The 17,324-nt window shown below is 49.1% G+C and overlaps 1 protein-coding gene across 1 annotated transcript in view; it reads left to right on the top strand.

Moving 5' to 3' along the window:
- The window catches only part of SFMBT2 (Scm like with four mbt domains 2), a 129,609-nt gene extending 117,264 nt beyond the window's left edge, over positions 1-12,345 (top strand). Inside the window, exons 17-20 of the mRNA XM_038741150.1 lie at positions 3,507-3,673; positions 4,281-4,541; positions 5,279-5,407; positions 7,890-12,345. Of these exons, the coding sequence (XP_038597078.1) occupies positions 3,507-3,673; positions 4,281-4,541; positions 5,279-5,407; positions 7,890-8,030 (698 nt within the window). The 3' untranslated portion in view covers positions 8,031-12,345. The remainder of the gene's footprint in view (positions 1-3,506; positions 3,674-4,280; positions 4,542-5,278; positions 5,408-7,889) is intronic.
- Positions 12,346-17,324: the final 4,979 nt, after the last annotated feature.

The following is a 17,324-nucleotide window of genomic DNA, read 5'->3' on the forward strand; positions in this document are numbered from 1 at the left end:
GAGGTCTTACTCTTCTGGTGGTGCCAGTGGCCACTATGGTTTCATGCCTCAAATCCATTTCTTTAAAAATGCAAAACGACAATAGCAAATGTGAAATCCATTCAGGTCAGGGACCATGTTTATATCTTATCCACGTGTTTCTTTCCCACTGTTCTGTAATCAATCATTGAATGGTATTTATTGCGTGCTTCCTATGTGCAGATCACTGTCCTAAACTCTTGGGAGACAACACAACAGACTTGATAGGAGCGTTCCCTGCCCACAACGAGCTTACATTCTACAGTCTGTGCTTTTGTGCAGAGTAAGCGCTAAATAGATACTGTTACTACTACCAGGTCAAGTGGGGAGGCCCTGGGGGAATGTGGAAGCTGGAAGCCTCTCCCTAAGCTGCTTGTGCCTCCCGCCCCCAAGGGGCCAGGGAAGCAGCCCCACCACCCAGGAAGTTTGTCAGGGGGCGCAGCGGATCTTACCAACCAGCCATTCAGCCTGTCAACCGGCAGCATTGGAACTCCCCACAAAGACCCTAGGGGACAGGGCCTGGAAATCACTGCCGAAATTTAGGTATTCTCTCCCAACTCCTCCACAAATCCTGTGCAGATAACCCATCACATTTGGGTGGCGGTTGACCCCACCCCAGGGGGGTTTGCCACTGTGACAGGCACAACCGCCTCCCCCTTCACCCCCAACCATCAGCATCCTGGTAACAGCTCAGCCTTCCTCTCCTTTTCTAGCCCAGGGAGATTTGATGACATTTTCTTTGCTTTTAGCAAAGCCCTAGATAGAATGAATCCTTTCCTGCTATAGCCATCAGAGTACAAAACCTGCTTTCTGTAAACTAATGGAGACTGGATTAAGGACAAAAACTGGAAAATTCTTTTTTACCCAGTCACATACCATTATTTATAGGGAAGCAGCATGGCCTAGTGGAAAGAGCCCAGGCCTCGGAGTCAGAAGACTTGGGTTATAATCCTGGCTCTGCCATTTGCTTGTTGTATGGGCTTGGGCAAGTCACTTCACTTCTCTGTGCCTCAGTTTCCTTAACTGCTTGACCCACAGTAAGCACTTAACAGATAAAATAATAAATATAGTAATGATGATAATAATAGTAATAATAATAAAGCCCTCACTTGTGCAGAGTATGGCATGGCCCCTGTCAGAGGGCTTACAATCCAACAGGGGAAAAGGGCAAACACAATTTACAACAAAGAGATAGACCTGGACTAGGATTGACACCTCAGTACCAACAACTAACACATCATGTTTCCCCTCTGGCATTACTGGAGGTGGGTGAAGTTAGGTAGGCTCCCAGGTAGAGATGGATTTTTAGGAAAGCCTCAGAGGAACTGAAGGATTTTTAGGGATAATCCCTATTTGTATGGAATCGTTGCACTATTCAGGCACAGTTGTGCAATAACATGAGTAATTCTGTGTCCCTGGGATTTGGACAATTCAAAGCCCTTTTTCTCCCCTCCCACAACAATGTTCCCCACCTTTGCTCCCCCTATTTCCGAATGACAGTCCTAGAGAGATCATCTTGTATCTTATCAGTCAGAAAGGCCATGCAGCAGCACCTAGCACTGCCAGATTGTGCTGACAATCTCCTTCCTGTGAGGTTCAGCCAATCGTAACTATCTCCTAGTGCAGAGCTCCATGGATGTGCGTAAGATTGCCCTTTTCGGGGGTCTGGCTGTGAACCCTCTTCAGGCCCAGCCCTTCCAGAACAGCTGCCCAAGCCATGAAGGGAGTTAACTTTGGGCCACCAATTTGCCAGCTCTGGCCTCAGGAGGTTTCAGGGGGAAATTAGAAAATTACCTTCCAAGCTCTGCCACCTCCTCCTCTTCCCTCTCCTCTCCTTTCCTCCCCCCTGCAGGTTGCCCCCACTCTGGCCCTGGCCCCAGCCCCCTGGGCTTGCAGGGAAGCAGGTGACTGCAATTAGAATTAAATGCTATTGAAAAGAAATCTAAATATTTTTTCTGGCTCTGGTCCCAAGAGCTACAAATCTCAGACATCCCCAGGGAGGCTTACAGCAAACCCTGCTGATGGCCAGATTGAATTTCCACAATAGCCAGTCTTCAGGAGGGATGGGGGACCCCAAATCTACAACTCTGAGGTGCCTGGCCTCATTTCATGTCATCAAGACAAAGGTCCAGGAACCCATATGTGACTTGTGATGCCCATTTCGGCTACCATGCTTCCCTGAATAATAATGATGGCATTTGTTAAGCACTTACTATGTGCAAGGCACTGTTCCAAGCGCTGGGGGGATACAAGGTGACCAGGTTGTCCCATGTGGGGCTCACATTGCATGCTCACTTGTACCAGTGAGCAGCGAGTTCACTTGATCTCTCCCTCTATCCGCCAGTCAGGGGTATTCGTTGAATGCCTGTGCAATGCACAGGACTGAACTAAGCTCTCGGAAGAGTACACTGGAAGCAGGACACCCGTCCCCTGCCCACAAGAAGCGTATAGTCCAACAGGGGAAACAGAAAGTATTTTCAAATAGTAAATAATAGCAAAGAAGAGAAACCACTTAAAGATTCTTGGGTATATTCCACGGCTTTCAAGAAACGCATCGGAGAATGCAGCTAGTCCCAAATCCCATTGGCCACGATATTCTTTTCTAAGTCCTTGGGTGGGCTCAGGATGGATGGTTGGAGGGCTAAGAACAGATACATGTTGGAGGTCATCGGCATGGACCCACTTTCCAGATGGTGATGACCTCAGGTCAGCTCAGATTTCAATGCATCCGAGGTTTAGGGAGGAGGATTTTTGGCTAACGAACTTTGTGGGTGGAGATTTCTTCCAGTTGTGGCTATTCTCACTCCCAGAGAGCTGCCTTCCCGCTTGTTGCTGCCCTTTTGAAAAGGAGAGCCCCATGGTGAGACAGCTGAGTCTCTGATTAATTAATGAGCTCTCTTGATCACGATCATAACGGGGGCACTTGGCTCTCCATTGCCATTTCAATTGCCTGAAAGATTATGAATTTTCTTCATGAAATGAATGACTCATTCGGCAGAGCTATTCAGATGTGCCCATTTCCCACTGGCCTGTGGATGCTGGTATTGGAATCATCACCTTCTTAAGCCCGGGGACCAAAGATTGAGATGCCTTGTAAGGCAGAGGGGGAAGGAAAAGTCCAGCAGGCCAAGGGGCCAGCGGGTCCTTCTTGTTTTGGTCTGAAGGAAGCTGGGAAGCTCAGGACCAAACTCCACGCCCCTAGTTACCCGAGGTGGACAGTCATTGTCGCCAGGGTATTTTAACGGCCAAGGAACCCTATAAATGCTGAGCGCGATTTGGCCCCATTGCCCTTCCCCCCGTCAGATCGGGAATCCCGGGAAGAAAGACTGCCTCCCCTTTGAAATGGATAGAGCCCTGTTTTCCTGATACACGCAAGTCCCCTCAGATTTCTGATTCCCTTGACGAGAAGAGAATCAGTGATAGATGTTGAAAGATAAAAGCGGCCCTTTTTTGAGCTATGTTTCATCTTGGGTACATTTCTCCTGCAGCCTATTATTATGGAAAGAGAAAGAAGATCATTAAGCCCCCAATTGGGGAAAACAGTTTGGAAAGTGGACATACCAAGCCAGCCAGGCGCAGAAAACGGCGTAAATCCATTTTTGTGCAGAAGAAAAGGCGATCGTCTACAGTAGATTTTACTGCAGCATCTGCAGAGGTACACCCCCCCCACACCCCTCCCACACTAAAAGCACCTTTTCCTGACACCCCCAACTTGACTCTGACCTGGCCGGCTATTCTGACCACCAAGTCCACACAGAAAGGCTGACGGCATATAGATGATGCTGCCCCGAGGGGCAGCTAGAAGCAGGAGCCTAGGACAGCACCCAGGCTGTTCTCTCATTTGAAGCAGAGTGTGAATGGTCCTTGGTTTGGTCTGGGGCTGGTGTTGAAGACTCATAGGGCACAGAGTAAAGGCAAGTCTGCCAGCCCACTGGCCTTGGGAGACCCTAGCACCGTTCTCGGTCACCTGAAGGTTTGGAAGGTGGAGCTGGCTCCCCTTGTTCTTTGGAAAGCTCTCAGAAATGCTTTGGAGAAGGGATGATAGCAAATGAATGCCGAGTGTGGCACCGTGCAGAGCACCTGCCTGCTGTTCAGCAGGCCACAGGGGCCCAGAGTCTGCCAAGGAGAGCCCAGGCACCCAGTGGCACAGTGGCGTGGGGAGCTCAAGAGAGGCAGAAACCGAGCAGAAGGCATCCCTTCCCATCCTCCCCTGTGTTGGGCCCACCTCTTTGCCATGTTCACATGTGCCCTCTTCCTGACAGGAGAGTGAAGAAGAGGACCCAGATGCTATGGAAGAAGATACGGGAAGTGAGGAGACCAGCTCAGAACTCCGGGACGATCAGACGGACACATCGTCTGCCGAGGTCCCCTCGGCCCGACCCCGGAGAGCGGTCACCCTGAGAAGCAGCACGGAATCTGACCGCCCCCCGCCGGTGGAGAGAGCGAGGAGGAGTCGGCGGACTCCAGCCTTCTCCTATGCCGAGGGAGACGCAGGCCCCCAGGCCAAGCAGGAGGGGACGGAGGTGCGGTAGCCCCAAGCCCTTTGGGTTTGGGTCTGGGCCATGAACTGCAAGGGGCAGGAGCGGGGTGTTGATTTTATTTGGTTCAGCAGGTATGTCTGAGTAAAGTCATGGTGGACTTATACGAATTGGACCAATGAGCACACAAAATAATGCCTGAAGCAGTAAAAATGGATCCATTCGGCCAATTAGAGCCCAGGGGAATTAGGAGGGGGGTGGTCATTCGTCCAGCATTAAGCTCTACAGAGCACTAAGGGGAGGAAGAGAGGGTCGGTGGGTGGCAGTGGCGGGGAGAGTCCAGGATCCTGAATGCCGTCGATAGCCACCGTAATGAAGAGGCTGACCGCAGCCATTGCTGGAAACCTCCAGTTCCGTGCGGGCAGGGGGGCCATTGGCCCCTCAGGGCCTGAGGAGGATGTTTGAAAGATGCTCCAGAAAAGCAAAGCCATGAGGATGATGTCACTGGCCTCTGGTTTCAGCCATCAGAAAGGGGCGGCTTGGCCCCAGGTACTGGCAGTCCCTAGCTGGGCCCCATTGACCACATTCTTGGAGGGCCCCCGAGTGGTCTGAAAGAGCTCGCTCAAACTCCCCTCCAACACCCACCCCCCCGCCACTCCCCGGGGAATTGCTGACCTCTCCAGAGAGTCTGGCTCAGAGAGGAGGAGTGAAGAGATTCCTGCAGTGTGAGACCTACCCGGCCAGAGAACTGCACCTTCACCTGCTTATTTGGACTTTTGCAGGAAGTTAAGCAAGAGGAAGAGGAGAAGCTAGTCCTGGAGAGTAACCCGCTCGAGTGGACAGTGATGGATGTGGTGAGGTTTATTAAACTGACAGACTGCGCTCCGCTGGCCAAAATATTTCAAGAACAGGTATGGGACTCTGGTGGCCGTCTTTCCACCGGCTCCCCTTACCCCAACCCCAGGTAGTTCTGGAGGCTGACCCTAGCAGGGTGTCTGGGTGGGAGGGTCTCTGACCAGGGATTGTTTACTGGCCAGTAGCACTCAGATTCCACTCTCCTGATTCTTCCCCTCCCCAGCAACCAGGAAAAGTTGAACCCGGACCTGACTTTGAATTCTCCCTTGGAAAAGAAAACATGCCAGGTGTAATGGATGATATTTTTTTTCATATTTAGAATCTAACATTTTTACCCATTCCAGTAGGAGACTATGTCCTGCTGAGCCTTTTGAAGTGATCGGACACTTGAGCCCTTTTCTGCTCAATCAGGCTTTTAATTACTCTCGTGTACTAATTAGTTATCACCAAGCCAAAAACGTCTCTGCCCACGAGCAGGGGCCCGGAGTTGGCTGACTGGCGGTGCTGGTTTGGCTTTTATGTGAACCCCAAGGCACCCGGTGGAGGCCGCAGCGGGGCCAAAGTCAAAGGGCAGGGAAATAAAAAGTCTCTGAGTCCACTCCGGCAGGGATTACTGACTGAGAGACCGTCATAATTACCCAGAAAGAACAATGAACCGGTTGAAAAAATTGTAGCTTGTTAGATCACTGGTGTCTGACACCGTTTCATCCTGAAAATGGAGACAACTGCTTAGGAAAATGGCAGGGGCAGAAATCCAGTGCATGTAACATGTACAGAAATATGGGGTTCCTGGACAGAAGCATGGCTATCTGGGGACTTTCCTAGAGTAGGTTTAAATGTAGTAATAATAATAATTGAGCATCCACTTGGTGTAGAGCACTGAGATGCTTGAGAACAACAGAATAAAGAAAAGAAATGATCCCTGCTTACAAGGGACTTATATCCTGAAGCAGGTTCATTCCCACTTGGCTACGTCAGCGCTGCCAGTCTTTGCTGCAGACAACTGCCCCGATCTCCTCATATTTGCTTTCAGGGCCTCCTTTCCCACGCATAGGTCTTGCCTCTGGGCCCACTGGGGGCCACAATTCATGGCCCATCCAGAAGGGTGGCCAAAGTAGGCCGCACAGGTCCTGAAGTTCCTTCAGATGCCCAAAAGGCTCCCTCCAGCAATGAGAGATGCATGGGCCAGTTTTTCTAACAGCTAAAGTGAATGAACCAGTTGAAACAACTTTACAGGTAATTGAAGGCAAATACATTTTCCTAGACTGTTGTATTGTACTCTTCAAAGAATTTAGAAAAATGCCTTGCACTCAGTAAGTGCTCAATAAATACCATCTATCAATCGATGGTATTTACTGAGTGTTTACTGTGTGTAGAGCATTAACTTTTTTGATGGAATTCATTCAATAGTATTTATTGAGCACTTACTGTGTGCAAACTACAAAGCACTGTACTGAGCGCTTGGGAGAGTACAATACAACAAATAGATCCATTCCATGCCCTCAACAAGCTCACAGTCTAGAGACTCTTAAGTACTTACTGTGTGCCAGGCACTGTACTAAGTACTGGGGTAGATACAAGATGATCAGGTTAGACACAATCCATGTCCCACAAGGGGCTCACAATCTTAGTCCCCATTTTACAGATGAGGTAACTGAAGCACCGAGAAGTTAAGTGCCTTGCCCAGATCACACAGCGGACAAGTAGCAGACCGGGATTAGAACCCCCATCCTCCTGACTCCCAGTCTCCTTAATTCCCTTTATAATTCAGGGAAAAGTCCTATTTTTTTCCTTTCTGCCTTAAATACCCAGATAGTTGGTGGTGCTGTGTAGCTTGCTTGGTAGACGGACCTTTCTCTAGCAGGCTCTACCTGGGTGACATGATAACTCTCTATTAGAAAGCCAGAAGCCAATACTCTGACACTCCTATATCCTGATTCTCTGGTCCCATAGTCTCTTGTAGAAGCTGGAAAGTGTAGAGAAAGCATCTCAGAGAACTGTTTATTTAGGGTCTGAGTCCTGAGATTGTGGCCTAAAGACACACTGAAGTCAAAAATCCCATTTTAACAGGAGCCAACAGGGAACCAGCGTACTTAGTTGAACACCTACTGACTGGGAAGCACTATCCTAAGTGGTTGCCCAAGTTCCCTGCATTCAAGGAGTTCACTGATGGGGGAGAAAGACAGACCAAAATGATTCACCAATGGGGGAACAGGAAAAACAACCAGCTTAGAACAGGAAGTAGTATTAGTGCAAGTCAGGATGTAGCTCATCTCTTTTTCTCTTTCTACCATCTTTTAGCTTAAATCAAAAGAAAGCTCCTGCAGGCAAACCAGATTTTCTCATGGGCTCCCCTCACCATTGCCCTTGAATTCTACTCCCCAGCTGGCTCTTCCAGATGGCCCTGTTGAGGACTAGCTCACCAGGGGAGGGAGTACCAAGTTGCCCCAGAGATGGGCCCAATTCCAAGTAATCTCCCTCTCCCGCTCCGATAACCTGCTCCATTATCCCTCGCTAACCTGGTTCTTCTCTCACCAGGACATTGACGGCCAAGCGCTGCTGCTGCTCACCCTGCCGACGGTGCAAGAGTGCATGGAACTGAAGTTGGGACCCGCTATCAAGCTGTGCCACCAGATCGAGAGAGTCAAAGTGGCTTTCTATGCACAGTACGCCAACTGACCCTTCAGGCTCCTCGGCCTGGCTGGTGAGGGGAAGGAAGAGGGAGGGCATTCACCTGAAGGCCACATGCTTTCCAAGCAGGCAGTTGAAATGTGCAGCCCCAAGACACCTCTGTAAAGGATGCGCCCCATGCATCCGCCCTCTCCCACCAGGCCTGCTCAACATTTCCATGTTTATAAAGCACATCCAATTGCTGCCACAGCCGCTTCTCAAGAGCAAAACTGAGTGTTCTACACGGTGGCCCGCCACAGCCTGACAGACGCTCCGGTTTCTGCCCTGGCTACCCTCCCGTTGAGATTCCCCAACCAGCCAGACACATTCCCACAAGGAAAATGTTCGGGATCAAACTGGTTCGTCCTTCATCACAACAGGATAATGGGCTCTGCTGAACACAGTGATCTTCGAACACATTCCTTACACACTTCTTTCATATTGAAATGTGTGTCTGGGGTGGTGTAGAGTGACCTTTGGCTCCCTCGCCCTTTACCCTTCTTGGTGGTCAATCTCTTTCTGCCTTGTACCAATGAGAGCCTTGCGGGCCCTAGTAACACGACGTGATCGAAAGCGAAGCTGAAACGTAACTAAAGCTCCGTTCTGGGCCGGAATCTGTCGCTCAGGAGAAACATTTGAGAAGAAAAGAGACATACATGAAGCAGCGGCGGCGGAGCCAAATGTGGTGTTAGACTCTCCCTTCGCCCCCCCAGCCCCGCAATTTCCCCAGAACCAGGTCAGCTCAGGGGCAGGTTCATTCACAGTCTGACTGCAAGGAGCCCAGGAGGTGAAGGCACACGACTAGATGTGTAGGCTTCTCAAAATCCACATCCACTGGGGCAGAAGCAGGAGTCAAGGCTCAGGAGTCAAGGAGCAGGAGTCAAGCTCAGTTGGGCTGGGGCGGGGGGGTCCCAGATGACTCACACACCTGGAGGCCTGTGGCCTGGTTAGCCAGGGCTCATTAAATGTCTGTGGTCACCCTCCTGGCTCGACCCCCACTCTCTCGGAAGCTGCTCGGGTCAGGAGACTGGGGATGGGGCCGAGGCAGGAGGGCCCATAGAATCAGGCACATCAAAGCAGTCCCCGCTCCACCCTCCATCTTGCTATGAAAAGGGTAGCTTCCCCAGCTTGAGCCTCCCTGCAATTCTTCTCGATACAGGATTTAAGCAAGTCCTTTTTCACATTCACTGTCATCTCTACCTACTCTGCCTTGATATCCAGTGAAGACAGATTTTTTTCCTTGGCACCACTAAAAGTCTCACTTCCTTTTTTGGACCTTTGACTGCCTATTATCATAAAAAAAAAATATCTCCTCTCCCTGGCTTGGGGCCCCAGCTTTCCTTGACTGCTTAAACTTTGGTGAGTCTCTTTACCCTTTGCCCAAGTTTGGAAGCGGCTCGGGGATGTTTCCTCTGCATCAGTAGTTGTTTTGGACCTTCATGGTGCTTTCCAAGGAATCGTTTTAGTCCTTTGCGGATCTGAAGAGCACCCCAAGTTCCCCAAGGATTCGAGTCATTCAGAGGTTAGGCTCAAAAGCCATTGTTTCGCCCCCTCAAACTGGTGCTTTTTGAAAGGATCTACCTTGATCACTAGGTATCTTTCCCCAGAAAAAAAAAAAAAAAACTGCTGTAATTCTCTTGAAGCCATCATTTTGGCTCAGTTCCTTTAGGGACAATGTGAAAGCTTTTTTACCTGTTTAAAAGAGAGACCAGAGATAAAATAATAAAGCATTTGAAGCTAAAATGAGAAAAGAGAGATCACCATTTCTCGTGGAGTTGAGTCCTTTTGCTTTGGACAGAAAACAAAAAGTAAAGTTCTAACCTCCAGTGCATGGATTTTATAATGGGGTCCCTGATGGGTCATTAACTGGAACACTGCCAGAGGGGCCTATTGTACTGTGAGAATCGTAGGCCATGACTTATGGTTAAGTTGCAGCAGCATTTCCCCTTCTGCAAACTAGAGTTTTGTGGCCATCTGATTTTCTCTCGCCTTTTAGCCTTAAACACTCAGTCCAGGACACAACTGAGCCATGACCATCCCAATCCAGGACGCAACTGAGCCACGATCGTCCCCGTTTCAAGAAAACCGGGACCTTCCCTGTGCTGAGTCCTGACTGGGCCTGCAGAGGGGTCTCTGTGAACCAAGCGGGTCTTGAGTCTTCAGGATCTGGAGGGAGGAGGGGCTACCAGCGGCCCAGCAGCACATTCTGCCAATGTCCTGCTCTTCAGTCCAACCCATTCACCCTTCTTCGCTCATCAGGAACTGCATACTGGTGTCCAGAGAGGAATTACGAAGCGGAGAGGGCATGTGGATTGAAGGCAGTGGGAGGTGAATCCTACCCAGCAACTTGGGATAAGCAAGCTTTCTGACTTGGTCTCACTTCCCAGTCTCCGTCCACCAACCCAGTCTGGAAACCATTCCTGTCTCCAGGACCTCCAACGAGGGACTGGTGGGCAGACGCTGTCCATGATGCCGACACCTCTGCTTGGGAGGTGTCAAAAGACAGACACCTCCATTTCCCTGACCTGCCCTATTCTCCCTTGGCCATCGGCTGCAGTGGGGGACATTTTGGTCAGGAGTAGTTTTGCACCCTCCGGTCTTGCCGGCAAACCTATCTCCTGTCGGCTGGACATTTTGTTTCTGGCCTGTGGAGCAACGAGATTATTGACTGTCCTGTTCCTGGAACCGTCTCTGCATCATGTTGCCAGAGAAAACCCGAGATGTTGCCAGGTACCATTGGGCCTTGGGCGAGGCCTTTGGTTTGCTTCGCCGTCACGGCTCGTGTCTTCCCTCCGCTCCCCTACCCTGGAGAGCCTGGCAGTGTACGAGGTTGCCAGGGATGCCGATGTGGGTGGGCTGTGCAGGGAATTGGGGTGGGGGGACTGGCGGGGTCCATTGTCAAGATTTTGCCAGTTCCCCGCCTGGAGCCGCAGCTGACCAGTTCTGCACTCAGCCCAGCGTGGAATTCATCCCCATTTGGAGCCACTGCTAGGGCCAGAATCCCACCTTCTAGAATGTGTGGGTCAGCCCCAAGACTGTAGCTCAGTGGGAAGCTGCTGCTGGCCTGAGGCATCCTTGGCATTCTCACCTTCAAATTCCCAACACCTCCTGGGGCCCTGTGGGCCCTGGGCCACAAGCTCGTGGAGTTGCTCCAAATTCCTCCCAGTTCCCTCCTCCTCTTCTGCCCATCTCTGGACTCAGGACTCCCCATCCCCTTCCCATGTGGCCCCCCCCTACCCTGGACTGCCCCACTCTTCTCCCTGTCCCCCACTTTGCTGGCCCACATGGAGTGTGAGCAATGGAACAAAAAACAAGAAATGTCTGGGATCATGGGCTGAGATAGTCATTTACGTGTATTCTCAACCCAAACCAGAATCAGGGGTGAGGGGTAGTTTTAGCCTTGGTGCAGTCAAAGCTTTGTCATCTCGCCTGACTGGTGAGTGGGAGGTGTCGGATAGACGGGGCAGGGAGAGGGCTGCCCAGCAAGGGGCATGGGAGAACCACACAGAGGCTTTTGGACTGGTCCCCCAGTGGCCCTTGAGGGTGGGAGAAGACATTTGACTTATCAGGTTAGGAAATAACCTGTATGAGTTAGAGCGCTTGCTCATTATCTTAGCAGAGCCGGAGAGGAGGGTCTAGAGTGGGGAAGGGGAGCAATCCATAGTTTGGGGTGGAGGAGGGGCTTCAGACTTTCCCATTTCTGGAGGCTTGCAGATGATAACGGGCCCAGATAACAAAGCTTCTATTATGTAGTCTTGGTGCAGTGAAAAGTATTCTCTCCCACTGCTTCTCCTTTCCTCTAAAGGCTTTAATTATGAGATGGAACTATGAGGCTGAGAGAGTAGAATTATACTTGGGCTGAGCAGAGAGATGGGGCCATTCTAATGAAGGCCTATCTGAATCTCCCCATCTCCTCCCAGGTCCCTGGCAGGCAAGCAGGGACCTCGGCAGGCGGGGACAGCCTCTTGCTTTTTCTTTCGCCCAACTATTTGCGCTAAGCAATGTTTCCCATGAAACAGCTATATTTTGGAAGCACTAGGGTTTTTCATACTTACTTTGTAACAACAGTTTCTATTTCTTTACCAATTGTACATAGGCCTGAAAACAGAAACCATGGGCTTTGGATAAGGTTAACCCATGATGTGGAGATTTGAAATGTTCAAATCTGCTTATTCGTCAAGATTGTGAGTCCAGTGTCCCCACCCTAATCCTTTCGGCTTTAAGGGTCTGTAATGGAACATGCAGTGAAGTGAGTTGAAGGAAATCGGTTACTGAAGAAGAAACCTTTGGATGTGGGGGGAGAAGGGGAGAGAGAGAGAGAGAGAGAGAGCACAAGTGCAAACCTAGGCTCTTGGGTGTCTCTGGTGCAATAATCCAGCAGCCAGTGAAAGGTATGTAGTGCTGTGGCAACTCTTTGAGGTTTATGTTTTCCCCTCAAAATGCGCTATTTGTTTTTGTGTAACAAGCCCTGTGAAAAGGAAACCTTGCCCCTTTCTCCTCGAGGAAAACTGAAGATGGTTCAATTCTATAAATGCTTTTCTCTCATTTCCCTCAGCTCCAACCCCCAGCCCAGAGTACCCACAGCACACTAACGACTATGGCAAGAACCAGTAATTAGTCGGAGACCGTTTATTTTCCCTTGCCCTACTCCCTCCACACCCAAGACCGTTTGCCTAGTTATTGCTGAGCTGGCCAGTAATCAATCAATCAGTCACGCAGTGCTGCTTACTGAGGGCTTACTGTGTGCAGAGTCCTGTACTAAGCACTTGGGAGAGCACAGAAGAGATGGTTGTCCTTGAGGGACTTACAATCGATTGGGAAATTTGGTCTACTTGTTTTGTCCAGCCCTGTGGTTTTCTCCATTTTCTAGAATTCTTAAAACGTCAGCAGAGATGGTTAAGGTGTGTCCCCCTTGAGAGTGGAAGGAGGGCAAGAGGCACAGCCAAGGAGTCCCAGATGCCTTGCCTGCACAAAAGAGCAATGGAATGAGACAGAACCTCTCAGAGTCCATCTTTTCCAGACAGGTCACCAGAGGCTGGGGACTCAGGGCCAGATGGGTCGAAGAGGATTGGGGAAAAGAGACAACCGTTTTGTCTAATGTGTCGTCAGAAATGGGAACTAGCATGTCGTCTATACAGCATAAACCATTCCTAGTGGCGAACGTTGAAAGCTCTATCTAGCGATGTTTTGCATTCCAGTTTGAATAGTTTGTATTGAAATTTGATTCCTATGTGGTGTACCCTTTGGTGTGGAAAAGAGGAAAAAAAGAAAAAAAATCGATGGTGTTTTTACTTTGAAAATTTTCAGGGCACGGGGCATGTGGTTCAGTTTGCTGTAATATTATATTCTGTATATATGATTTCATGTAAATAAATGAAAATCTATATTCAGAGTTATATTTTAATTTTTATTCTAAATGAAATAAATCCCTTTTTACTTGAAGACTTGTAAGCCACATTGTTAATAAAGTGATGATAAATGCTGTTATTATCTCCTGGGTTTTGATTGAGTTAATGATGACCAACTATGACAGCAATACTGTAGCAAGAATTTTTGGAGTCCGTTGTTTCCTCACTGGGCTGTGCTTTGTGACCTTTTCCAAGTTACTTAAACTCTCTCAGCATAATGATAATAATAATAATAACAATAATGGCAGTTGTGGTATTCGTTTAGTGCAGTGCTTGGCACATAGTAAGCACTTAGCACTGGGCTAGATATAAGATAATCAGGATCTACATGGGGTTCACATTCTAAGTAGGAAGAAGTACAGGTATTGATTTCCCATTCTGCAGATGAGAACTAAGGCACAGCAAAGTTACGTGGCTTGCCCAAGGTCACACAGCATATTCATGGCAGAGCTGGAATTAGAATCCAGGTCCTCTGACTCCCAGGGCCCATGCTCTTTTCCATCAGGCCATGCTGCTAATTTGCCCCAAACTGTGGTATTCAAGTTCGATGGTGATGGGAAATAAGGACTGTATATGTGAGAATTTGGGCCCGAAACAGCTTGGCGTAGTGGAAAGATCATGGGCTGGGGAATTAGAGAACCTGGGTTCTAATCCTGACCCTGCCACTTCCCTGCTGGGTGACCTTGGATAAGTCATGTAACTTGTCTGGGCCTCAGTGTGCTCATCTGAAGAACGGGATAAAGTACTCATTCTCCCTTTGTCTCAAAATATGAGCCCCACATGGGACTGAGATTTGTATCCTATCTGCTTCTATGGTATCTTCCCCAGGGCTTAGTACAATGCTTGGCACAGAGTAAGCACTTAAACAAATGCCTCAATTAGTGATACTATTATTACTATTAGATGGTTAGCAGATTCCCCATCTACACATCTACCAAATCGCACTTGCCTTCCATGACTAGAATGAGCTGTCTTCACAGCCTAAATTTACCAGATCATTGCTCGCCTTCTGCTCTACTCTGTGCCAGGCAGCACTGCGAAAAGAGGAGACCTAGGGGGAAGGAAGGAAAGTCTTCCCTTTCCAGGTGCTGCCAAGGCCCAGAGAGAAGCTATGCTTACTCAGTAAGTGGTCCAAGGACCCACGTCAAAGGGGCCGCTTACACACACGCAGTCCTTCGGTGAATTGTTCGAAAAGACAGGACATTTTGTCAGCGAGGAGAAAATACAGCTGCAAATAATAAATGGGCTGTGGAGATTTACAAGGAAATAATTCCATCAAGGGGTTTTTTATGACGTCCACAGCAGCTTGAGATGGAATTCGTTCTGCACAACTCATTACAGCTCATTTTTTGTTCTGAGCTCCAGTGTCCAGAAAACTCATGTAACTGACACGTCTAAATGGTGAAAAAAAAAATTCCAACCACCGCCATCCATCATCCTGAGGTCAGATCGATGCCTGACGCTTTTTTCTGGAGCATGGTTGGTGATACAGTTACTGCCACCACCTACATGTGATCTATGGAACTGTGACTGGGCTAAGGGGATATGTATGTGAATATGCCCATGAGAAAATCATTCCAAGAGGTTTAGGCTGTCTTGGAAAGTCTCTGGGTGATCGGGGCCCTGAGAGGTTTTATGAGAATGCTGGGACTCAGAGATCAATGAATCCACTGATAGGCACTGCAGCTTGTTGCTGGACATCAAGGTTCGACAGTCTCAAAACAGATGTCTTCCCACCAACCCCCCAAAAAAATTCCAGTAGCCCAACACTGCTCTCCAGGTTTCTGAACACATTGTTGGAGATGGCACAGAATAATAATAATGACAATTGTGGCATTTGTTAAGTTCTTCAATGTGCAGACACTGTACTAAACACTAGGGTAGATACAAGATAATCAGGTAGGACACAGCCCCTGTGCCACAGGGGGCTCACAGTCTAAGTAGGAGAGGGTAAGACTCCATCTCCATTTTACAGCTATGGAAACAGAGGCACAAATGACTTCCCCAAGATTGTACAGCAGGCAAAGGTTGGGATTAACCAGGTCCTCACTAGGCCATGCTCCTTCTCAGAGTGTTGAGACCAAACAAAAACTACTCTGCACTATTCATGTGGTGCAAAAAAACCCCTCTGCCCTCAAGGAGTTTAAGCTACTGTAGGGGAGAAGAGGAATCATAAGTGCATACCCAGTAAAGGAGCATACTAACAGGCAGAAAATAACAAGCCCAGGTAGAGAGAAACAGAGAGGAGCACCCATAAGATGGCAGAGTTGGCTGAGGCGATGGTATGATCAGGAGAGGTGGACTTGAGTGGCGCAATGAGGATATCCCTCAGACTAGATTAGTTCTGGGGTGAGAAAAGAAATTCAGGAGAGCCTGACAAGAGGGAAGAGAGAGCAGGGGTCCGGATTGGGATCAGGAGGGGAGCAAGAACTGCCAGTGAAGGGAATGGCAGGAGAGGGAGTGGACCACGTTGGAAGTGGAAGCCACAGACTTCTGAAGAGAAGAGTTGCCTAGAGTCACCTATACAGCGAGTCGAGGATTCTGATCGTCTCCCAGTTCCAGCCTAGAGTACCCACAGCACACTAACATGGGGATTAAGACTGTGAGCCCCCCGTGGGACAACCTGATCACCTTGTAACCTCCCCAGCACTTAGAACAGTGCTTTACACATAGTAAGCACTTAATAAATGCCATCATTATTATTATTAGGGCAAGAACCAGTAATTAGTCGGGGTCCCCCCTTGCGGCTTTCCCACAGCACACCAAAGCAACGCAGACCAGCTTGACCTGCCGCCTACGACCCAGCAGGCTTTGGGCCCAGAGGAAGGCACTTCATTTTTCAGACGGTCTGTGGTGTTCTCAAGGGTGGGGGCTATTCAGTTCGACAGGGACGGGGAACATCCAAGAGGTAGTCAGGGGAAGAATCGGTGAAATGGCTGGTATCGCTATGGGGCCATTATACAATGGGTATGTTTGTTTATCACACTGCTGGTGATTGATCAGGGGAAGCTACTCTTATTTGCATAGTTTCCTTATCGCTTTTGTGCGGTGCTTATATTTTTTCCCATGTTATGGATTATAAATGTGACAGAAAGTTGGGCAAATTACAGTCTTTGGAGCATTAATTGTCTGTTTCGAAGAGATTAATTATACAGTAGTTCATACACCCACAGACTGGTATTAGCACAACAGAAATTATTTCCCAGCATCTCTTGATGAAAGCCCTGCTCAGTCTGAGCTGAGTATAAACAGAGGCGAAGTGGTGGGGGGGGGGGGGGGGGAGGGGAGAGGGAAAGACAGGGAGCAAAGGTAGGGAGAGAGGGTGGTGGGGAGGTAAAAGGAAGGAGGGGAAGCCTGGAGGGGGAGAAAGGGAGAGAGACCAGACCAGAAGGGAAAATGGTTTTAACTAAAATTTTGCTCTTGTGCACTGTCCACAAAAATAGTCCATAACCCGCCCATATAGATATTAACCCCTCTTTGGCCAGGGACCACCTCAAACCACCACCCTGACCCTCAGTACAGTGCTTTGCATCCTGGAAGGCTGAAATAAGTGTCATTACCCCTCCTCCTCCTCCATCTGAAGTAACAGCTGGTTCAACTTGGGACCCTTCTCTTTTATCCTCTCCGGCAGCTGCCTCGAAGGTTTACAGCAGATTTGGGAATAGGAGGCTGCTCCTTTTCTCAGAACTGACTGCCTGCCTGGCCCCAGTGGCATAGCTAGACCCATTCACAAAAAGAACTCAGAATCCCTTTTTCCCCCGTTTATGTCTACCCACCTTCCCAAAGAGCCTAACGCAGTGCTCGGGACCCACAAGGTGCTTATTAAAAATGGTGACTAGTAGTAGTAGTAGAAACAGGGTATTTATTAAGGTCTGACTAGGTGCCAAGCCCTCTG

Source organism: Tachyglossus aculeatus (assembly GCF_015852505.1).
Source record: "Tachyglossus aculeatus isolate mTacAcu1 chromosome 12 unlocalized genomic scaffold, mTacAcu1.pri SUPER_6_unloc_1, whole genome shotgun sequence".
Classification (NCBI taxonomy): domain Eukaryota; kingdom Metazoa; phylum Chordata; class Mammalia; order Monotremata; family Tachyglossidae; genus Tachyglossus; species Tachyglossus aculeatus.